Source organism: Podarcis muralis, chromosome 9 (genome assembly GCF_964188315.1).
Source record: "Podarcis muralis chromosome 9, rPodMur119.hap1.1, whole genome shotgun sequence".
NCBI classification, from domain to species: Eukaryota; Metazoa; Chordata; class Lepidosauria; order Squamata; family Lacertidae; genus Podarcis; species Podarcis muralis.
The window spans coordinates 11,624,803-11,634,395 of record NC_135663.1 but is presented as its reverse complement, the minus strand read 5'-3'; the positions used below and the strand labels follow the sequence as shown (position 1 = coordinate 11,634,395).

The 9,593-nt window shown below is 45.4% G+C and overlaps 1 protein-coding gene across 3 annotated transcripts in view; it reads right to left on the bottom strand.

The window, feature by feature from the left end:
- FRAS1 (Fraser extracellular matrix complex subunit 1) overlaps positions 1-9,593 on the bottom strand; it is a 355,216-nt gene continuing 345,623 nt past the window's right edge. For all 3 annotated transcript variants that reach the window (XM_077933767.1, XM_077933768.1, XM_077933769.1), the window contains 4 exons: positions 7,634-7,800; positions 7,143-7,348; positions 4,557-4,703; positions 1-2,817 (listed from right to left, as the gene is read on the bottom strand). In XM_077933767.1, the coding sequence (XP_077789893.1) occupies positions 2,221-2,817; positions 4,557-4,703; positions 7,143-7,348; positions 7,634-7,800 (1,117 nt within the window). In that variant the 3' untranslated portion in view covers positions 1-2,220. The remainder of the gene's footprint in view (positions 2,818-4,556; positions 4,704-7,142; positions 7,349-7,633; positions 7,801-9,593) is intronic.

The following is a 9,593-nucleotide window of genomic DNA, read 5'->3' as shown; positions in this document are numbered from 1 at the left end:
TTCTTCCCCAGATTCAGCAGGCTGCTGTGGGCCCAGAGGTTTCAATGTATGCAATGAACTCCACCACCCGCATTCACTTCAATGGAGGGCCGGGTTCGTTGGTCTGAATGAGGACAGCTCACAAAGGCAGGGGCTATGTGCCTTCAATGGCATTGCGTATCAGGCTCTGAAGTGGGGCAACAGGCTACACCTTGTACACAACATCCTGGTAGCGAAAGCTCCAGTCCCAATCTGTATGATGGTTTTATGTCAACACAAATGGCCTTTCTCTACCTAGGGTCAACCCACTCATGTGAATAGTCTAACAGAATGTTCAACAAGCCCCGGGGAAAGTCTTCAGTCCAGGGCACACAGGGGAACAATCTGAACACAGGTCAAAGCATTCACAAGACTTCTTCAAAGCATCACAGATGTTGCTTAATTATGAATGGCAGAATGCTGAAACTGTGAAGTGTGCGTCTGAGGGAATTCCAATACTGCCTCTTGGCATCGATCAAAAGGTATACAAAGTGATTGCACGAATCAAACAAAGTAAAGCAATGATTACAGGTCTTTTGACACTTTCAAGTGTGCGTCTACAGAAAATATATTGGCAACCTCAGCCAGGTGAAATATTCCACCACGGTCCGTCAGCTTCATAATTGTCCCAAAACCAGCCGCTATGATGAGACTGTCACAGCAGCTTTGCAGCAGACCAAGCAGTAATGAGATTAGGCACACTGCATACAATGCATTTATACCCAACATTTCTGAAATCAGAGTGGTTCTTCTTCAATATCCACAAATATTTGCTCATCTCCTATGGAGGTCACTGCATTTACGTATGTGCAATCTGATCTTCTGTATGCTTACTCAGGAACAAGTTCCTTGTTGTCAATGGTATGTATATCCAAGTAGGTATGCTTAGGCACTAACAGCAGAACGTAATTGTTCTACAGTTTATTCCAGGCACTGAAGTTCCAATGCATGTGTGAAGCTCCCTCGTGAAATGATTTCCCCATTCATGTCAAGAGAGGGAGCCAACCCACAAACATATACTCCTTTCCGTTTGTACATTGGCTCACCCCACTGAAACAATTGAGAAAGCCTGCTCTGCTTGGATTTCTGGGTGTCCAGTGGAACACTCATGGAATTCTGGACTGGAGAAAATTCAGAAACGTATGGCAATTCAGACATTTGAGAAATTAACATCAAGTGGAAGAGAAATTAACATTAAATGTTTCTACGGAGGAAGAAACCACTTCTTCTACTTATGTGGAGACTGGCTGAATATTACCCAGCACATTTTTGGCACTAAATAAACAATGGGAGATAGCCTGCTATTCTGAATACAACTTAGTTGGGCATCACCAAATATATATGGCAGTGGTAGTTCTAGTAATAGTGGTGATCAGATCTTACTTTTGCTCAAAGAGAATGCATTATACATTTGGCTTAACATGTTACCTGCACCATGAGAGCATAACACACAAAGGAAGGAAGGAAGGAAGGAAGGAAGGAAGGAAGGAAGGAAGGAAGGAAAGAAAGAAAGAAAAAGAAAGGATAATTAGCAACTAAAATGAACTTTAAAAGCTGAGACTTCTCTCATGTGTGACTGGCTCAAAGAGAAGCCCTTAAATCACTTCCCGCTTCCTCTAATGCTGCTGCAACGTGCTTCACTTTCACTCAGGAGCTGGAGGAACCGGTGTGTAGATATGGTTGAACCTGAGCAGGTTCCAATGTGACTGATGCAATAGTGGCTGCGAGAGGAAGCAGTGGACCACAACAATTACTGCCCTGTTGCTTCTTCCACCTCCAAAGAAGCCTCATTTGCATTCGGCACCCTTCTAGTGTTTAATCAACCCCATTGTGCAGTGGAAGATACAGGAAACTGAGCACTGGAGGCTGGATGGGTGTGTGAATGGAATGCTGTCATCCAAGAGACTCAATTCAGCGCCTCAACGCAGGCCTGCTTCTCAGTGAGGTAGCTCCGTTGCGGAGTGGAAGCGTGCAAAGACGTGTCGCTTGTTCACCGCTCAAGCAAACAATGACCAAAAAGGTATCGCTCTTCCCTTTCCCCACCACCCACAAAGACCGTTACAAAAATATCAGGGATGGTTTCTTTTTAAAAAAACCAACAAATCATACTTTTCCCCCACCCCACCCCGGCTCCAATTTCCTTTGTACAATTTATAAAAAAGATATTACAAAAAGAAAAACAGAAAAGTTGTGCACGGGCTACTAGACTTCTGTTCCGTCGTGTAAATTGTTGTGGACTTTCACTGCCAAGTTCACCTGCTTAACCTTTGCCCCTTGGGCCTTGTAGGCCCCATCGCTTTCGCAGAGTACATTCAGGTTCTTCACGGTGCAATACTGTCTGTTGACGTTCTTCTCAACGCCCTCCGTGTTCCTCTTGGCGGCCTCCACTTTGGTGTTGAGAGGATACTGCTCCACGGCATCCCTCGCCGCCTTTTTCTTTTTCCTGTGCTTCCGACACTTCCTGGTCACAAAGCAGAAGACCAGGAGAACCAGGAGGAGGAGCATGATGGCCGCGAAGGCGCTGCCGATGGACGCCCCCGTCTGCGACAGGGAAGCGGCGGCCACCGCCTCTTGCTGCTCCAGGTTGAGAGACTTCATGTTCGTGCCATTCTTGACCTGGTCTCCTTCGTTGTCGTAGATCAAGGAGTCGTCTAGAATCAGGCCACCCTTGGGGCCCGCAAGGTCCCGGCGGCTGCGTCGCAGCTGCTGCACTAGAGAACGTGGCACCCGGGGACCCGCGATGGTTTCAGGGCCGATGACGTAGATCACTTGGAGGTACCACTGATGCCCGGTTTCTACCTGTTCGAAAAGACACAAGGAGCGCACAAAAATCAACTTTTAAAAAAAGGCTTCACTAGATGCTTCAGTGAAAACCCTCACTGCCCAGCCCCCAAACCTAACTTTTCAGTTACTGGATAAAGGGAATTAATCGTTATTTGTTTATTCCTTATGTTTTGATAGCACCCCCTTAAAGGCACTCTCAGTGATAAAGATAGAACAAGGAGCACTCAACTGCAAATGGAGAGGGAGGAGCGGTAGAATTCCAAAAACAGAACTATAATTCCAGACAATTGCCCTTCGTAAGCATAGTACCCAGGAACATTTCCCCAAAGGCATCTATGAGAAGCGGTCGTCTGACAGTCATGCTCCCTTACTTAAGCAAATTCAAGAAACAGATGCCAAACTTTAGAAAATTTCCCTTTCATTTTCAGATTAATTTTTTATATATATAATTTGTTTTTTTCAAATTACAGTTTTATAATCACATATCCAACATACAACATAAAGACAAGATTCCATAGAATCTCCTGGACTTCCCTCCTCCCCTTTGTGGGTCCTGTTGTTAATCATTTCCTCCTGCATCTTTTATAAGAATCCAAATCTTTTACCTCTCCGTTCTATCCGAAATTCACCATTAAACTACAAGTGTTATTCCAAACCAACCAACATTTTTAACTGTTTACAATGGTTTTTAAGGTAAATTATAAATCCCCCCCCATTCTTTATTAAAATTTCTGATTCTTCCAATCATTTTTTCCATTTTGGCATAATCCATCAATTTAATCTGCCATTCTTCTCTGGTTGGGACTTTATCTTCTTTCCATCTCTGGGCCCAGAAAAAAAGGACAGATCCTGAAGCTGAGGCTCCAATACTTTGGCCACCTCATGAGAAGAGAAGACTCCCTGGAAAAGACCCTGATGTTGGGAAAGATGGAGGGCACAAGGAGAAGTGGACGACAGAGGACGAGATGGTTGGACAGTGTTCTCGAAGCTACAAAGACCAAACTGCGGGAGGCAGTGGAAGACAGGAGTGCCTGGCGTGCTCTGGTCCATGGTGTCACGAAGAGTTGGACATGACTAAACGACTAAACAACAACAACAGGTATAAACCCATTTAACAGAGGATTGACACTACTCCCTTGGGCAGATGAACCACCTGCCCACAGTGCCATCTCATCTCATCTAAGGAAGATGGCAGTGCCTATTGAGAGCCAGTGTGGTGTAGTGGTTAAGACCAGTAGTCTCGTAGTCTCGTAATCTGGGGAACCGGGTTCGCCTCTCCGCTCCTCCACATGCAGCTGCTGGGTGACCTTGGGCTAGTCACACTTCTTTGAAGTCTCTCAGCCCCACTCACCTCACAGAGTGTTTGTTGTGGGGGAGGAAGGGAAAGGAGAATGTTAGCCGCTTTGAGACTCCTGAAGGGGAGTGAAAGGCGGGATATCAAATCCAAACTCTTCTTCTTCTTCTTCTTCTATGAGCACACACCAAACTTTCTCAACCTGCTGCCCTCTAGATCTTTGGAACAACAACCTGCATCAGCTCTACCCTTGATGTGATGACTGGGGCTGATGCGAGTTGCTCTGCAAAACATCTCAAGAGCATCATTTTGAGCAAAGCTGGCATACCCATATCCCACGCTCCCCCTCAATTTCCACACACCGAACAATGAGAAGGCATAGATTCTAGAGTTCCAGTGCACAATTTGTAGAGTTAAAACCATGACATTTGCCTGGGACATTAACTTGTATCCTACTCACCTTGTAGAGGGCATCCACCTTCATGATGAAGCCGTCCACTCCAGGCATGCTGCTGACCAGGTGGAAATCCGGCAGCTCAGAAGCAAAACAGGCATCGAAAGGTACATCATGGAAGTATTTGTCAGTCGCTTCTGGCTGAGTCCTGTCCTGGAATTGGAAGGGAGCAGTAGCCCATGATTAGAAGGTAAATGGAGACAACATGCTCTTAAGAGAGCAGGCCTACACAGAAATGCCTCATTGTCCAAAGATGGCTCCCTGGAGAAGCAGGCAGCAGGTTGGCCAAAGGGGAGAGGTACACAACTACTGTGTGATGATCCGAATCTTTTTTCCTCCTAGCTAATTGTCCCAATCTATTAAGTTCAGTTTGTTTAACTCAAGTTCTAGCCCAACAGGACTTTTGACACTTGTGTAACTACTGTCAGTTTGCATTTCTTGGTGCAGAAAGTATTGTTCTGATGTCTAGAGATCTTTCCTGTTCTAATTAATTCAAGAGGGTTCTGGAAGCTTCTCTGTGTGAAAGAAACAAGCAGAAACGATGGAAGAGGACTGGAAAAAATTTAAAGACTATTTACAAAAACATTACAAATTGTATGAATGTTAGGAGAATGCACAAATGAAAGTAACATGGCAACAGTAAAATTATTGTAAGATATTTGAGAACATATGATGTTTAAGTTAACGTCGAAAATGGAAGTAATATCTGGTTCAATAGAAGGAGCTGAATTTATGACAATTACAATTGAAAAGTCGAAATTGAATACTTGAGATTTATAAAATAAGATTGGAAGTAAGGTAACAAATTGCTGCATATAATTATATTGTTGGGAACGCAGGGAAGGGGGATGTGAGGAAGTCCAAAGTTTATGAAAAAATAATTTATGAATATTTTTATGTTACTTGTATTTTCTTTTTATATCTTTACTTTTCTTATGCCTTTTTGTTTCTTATCTGTTTGTTGTTTAAAAAATCTCAATAAATATTTTATAAAAAAAATATGAAAGAAACAAGCAGAAGGTTCATGATGTTTGGGTTATTCCTTCAGAGAAGCTGAGTACAGCTGCCTTAAACTGGTTCTCTAATCTCTTTCTATCAAGGTCATGCAGACTATAATAGTGAGGCCAGAAGGAGCCTGAGTTTCACTTTCTCTTTCTCTTTTCCTTCTGGTGTGGTGTTCTCTACATAGCATGCTTAGTGTTAAGGTTTAGACTTATTAAAAGTTATTGTAAGTTTAAGTCAAGTCTGCTGCAACTGGATTTCTTATGGGCAGTACCAATTCTGAATGTATTGGATTTGTGACCATTATGCTCATTTGCCTTCAGTAGCAGTCAAGCTCTGCTGGATGGAATATAATTGCCTCTGGTCTATATATTTATTTTTTTTAAATCCTGCAACATGTTTAAGTTGTTACTCTGCTAACTATACAGTATATTGGAATCTACTCTGGATCAATATTGAGTAGAATTTAAATGACAACTACAGTACTAAAACCAACAGAACTACTGTCTGGGGAGAGAGGAACAATGATCAGTGTGGTGTTTCCTCTTAATTCACCACAGTTACCACTTCTGTCATGGAACTAACAGTAATTTGCATGTATTTAGGACCACTGCCAATCGAGCCCAGTGCTGTCTGCTCTTGATTGGCAGCAGTTCTTCGGGGTCTCAAGTAAAAGGGCCCTTCTCAGCTCTGTTACCTGAAATCAGAACCACAGAATTGCAGAGTTGGAAGAGACCATGAGAGTCAATTCCCTGCAACACACGAATTTTTTTGCCCAACATGGGGCTCAAACCCCTGACCCTGAGGTTAAGAGTCTCATCTTTCATCCTTTTTTTCCAACTTCAGATGTTTTGGGCTACAATGCCCATTGTGCTGGCTGTGGCTGATGGGTGTTGTAGTCCAGGTGGGCAAAGTCTGGTCTAATTCACCTTTGAGGTTGCTTCCAGCTCTATGATTCTATTGACATTTTGCTGTCTTTTAATAATGTCCACCTAAGGCAAAGGGACGCGGGTGGCGCTATAGGTTAAACCACAGAGCCTAGGACTTGCCGATCAGAAGGTCGGCGGTTCGAATCCCTGTGACGGGGTGAACTCCCGTTGCTCGGTCCCTGCTCCTGCCAACCTAGCCGTTCGAAAGCACCTCAAAGTGCAAGTAGATAAATAGGTACCACTCCAGCGGGAAGGTAAACCGCATTTCCATGCGGTGCTTTGGTTCGCCAGAAGCGGCTTAGTCATGCTGGCCACATGACCCGGAAGCTGTACGCCGGCTCCCTTGGCCAATAAAGCGAGATGAGCGCCACAACCCCAGAGTCGGCCACGACTGGACCTAACGGTCAGGGGTCCCTTTACCTTTACATGAGGCAAATTTGACCTTGCCTGATGCTGGGGGCCAGCCTTGGGGTTTAGCAAGTAGATGCACTGCACTGTAGTAACCTATAACTGGGTAAATGTATCTTCAGAAGATCCCCTCTGGATATCCTTTCTGTCCCCCTGCCAGACTTGTGGTACAGCGGCTGTCCACATCCACCCTAAGCCCAGGGTGGTTGCCCTTCAAAGCCTTTCCCCAAGATGCTAAAGTTATACAATGTACCAGCAGCAGAAATCTGTGCTTCAGGTGTTTGTTGGGTTGGATGCAGCCATACTGCGGACCCTCGTTGTAGATGGTCCCTGTCGGGTCAAAGAAAGGCACGTAACCGTCCTTCCCTGTGCAGAGATAGACTTTTTCCAGCTGCAGTTTGTAGGCAGAGTTGAGATTCTGCTCAGGATTCCACATCACACGGCCGTAAAGGATTTGGCCTGAGGAAAGAAAACACAGGGCTCAGGCTGAGTCAATATTTGTATTAAAACATATATATTTAGAGAGACCAGGAGCAGTGGCGTAGCGTGGGGGGTGCAGGGGGGGCCGGCCGCACCGGGCGCAACATCTGGGGTTAGGGCAAATCCACGGGTTAGGGGGCGCAAATCCACGGGTTAGGGGGCGCAAATTACTTGCCTTGCCCTGGGTGCTGACAACCCACGCTACGCCACTGACCAGGAGTTTGTGTTATGCCACACAATCCAACCAGGAAACGTAAACCCTACCTTTTGAAAAAGCTCCTTTATAGTCCATCTCTGCCATGGACATTTCCGATTTGGTTGGGTCCATCAGAAACACTTTCTCGTTGTTGCAGAGCTGAAACTCCGTGTTCAGGGAATACACCACGGGGACCGGGCGGTTAGTTTGCTGGAAGGCAATTGGGATCAGAAATCTAAACAGGAGAGAGGAAACAAGAGAGAAATGGCCCGTGAGACAATTTCAGAATTAGAGCAGAGTGGAAGGCACACATTTTCCCCAAACTGCCCTGCCCTACTCCCCTTTGCAGCCCCACAATCAGGGCCGGATTTAGGTTTGATGAGGCCCTAAGCTACTGAAGGTAATGGGGCCCTTTATATGTCCAGCTGTCCTTTGTCAACAACAGATTGTCCCTGTTTATGGTAATTTATGGACCTAATACAGTAGGTATCTAAAACCATTTGCACATGTTGCCCTGCAACCAGCCCAGGCAGAATGTGGGCACCCTATACAGTGGTACCTCAGGTTACATACGCTTCAGGTTACATAAGCTTCAGGTTACAGACTCCGCTAACCCAGAAGTATTACCTCAGGTTAAGAACTTTGCTTCAGGATGAGAACAGAAATTGTGCTCCGGCGGCGCGGCGGCAGCGGGAGGCCCCATTAGCTAAAGTGGTCTTTCAGGTTAAGAACAGTTTCAGGTTAAGAACAGACCTCCGGAATGAATTAAGTACTTAACCCGAGGTACCACTGTATATAGAAATGAGCAAACCAGTGATATTTCAGGGAGCAGGCAGGCAGGCAGGGCCCATGACTTACATCATAGGAGCCTACCCAACACAAAACACTGTTGCTGTATGTAGGTTTTATTTCATTTGTTTTTTTATCTTATATTTCGGAAATGTACATCCACTTGTTTTTTCCTTTACAGTGGTACCTCGGGTTAAGAACTTAATTTGTTCTGGAGGTTCATTCTTAACCTGAAACTGTTCTTAACCTGAGGTACCACTTTAGCTAATGGGGCCTCCTGCTGCTGCCGCGCCGCCAGAGCACGATTTCTGTTCTCATCCTGAAGCAAAGTTCTTAACCCGAGGTACTATTTCTGGGTTAGCGGAGTCTGTACGCTGAAGCGTCTGTAACCTGAAGCGTCTGTAACCCAAGGTACCACTGTAATTTTCTTGGGGGCCCCCAAGAGAGTGGGGTCCTAAGCTATAGCTTGTTTGGCTTATACGTAAATCCGGCACTGCCCACAATGGCCGCTGTCAACTTGGACAACTGATACTCTGAGACCAATTGCCCTGTGTGCTTTTGCCTCTGGGTCTGTCAACAACCTGAATGTGGCCCCCACCGTGTTGCCCAAGAGGCAATACGGCCCTGAAATTGAAAGAGGCTCGTAGTTCTTAATATATCTCATGCCTCCTACAAATTGCATGCCCCCCCCAAATAAAGCCTGTTGCCCCAGAGCATGGCTAGTCATGCCCCCGCCTGCTCCACTGGATGGGTTGTTTATTGGATTTGGCCAACAGTAATAAAATGAGAACATCTAGCATTATTACCCTTCCGGGAAAGAGAGAATAAAATTCAAACCGTTTTCTCCCCTGCCCCGAATGCTTTCAGTCTGACTGATGGTGTGCTGGTGGCGTTAAGCATCGGCTCCATCTTTGGAAATAACCCAAAGAAGTCTTTTTGAAGCACAGCACAAAGGAAAGGCTGTGATCCGAAGATCACAGATTTGAGCCTGCTGTTAGCCTGCACAGTGCCAGACTTCACACGCCGTGTCGGACTATCAGCCAGATGCATTTGCAGGAAGGCTGTCAAAAGCTTTGTTTGATTTGAACAAAACAGAAGCACCGTCGTGCAAAGACGGCTGTGCCAATATTTCCTCTTGGAGCAGGGAAAAAGAGCACTGCACATCTCAGGAATTGTATGATTCCTGAGTCTTGGAAAAAAGGGTTTAAACACGTCTCCCTCTTAAATTTCCCCATTTGT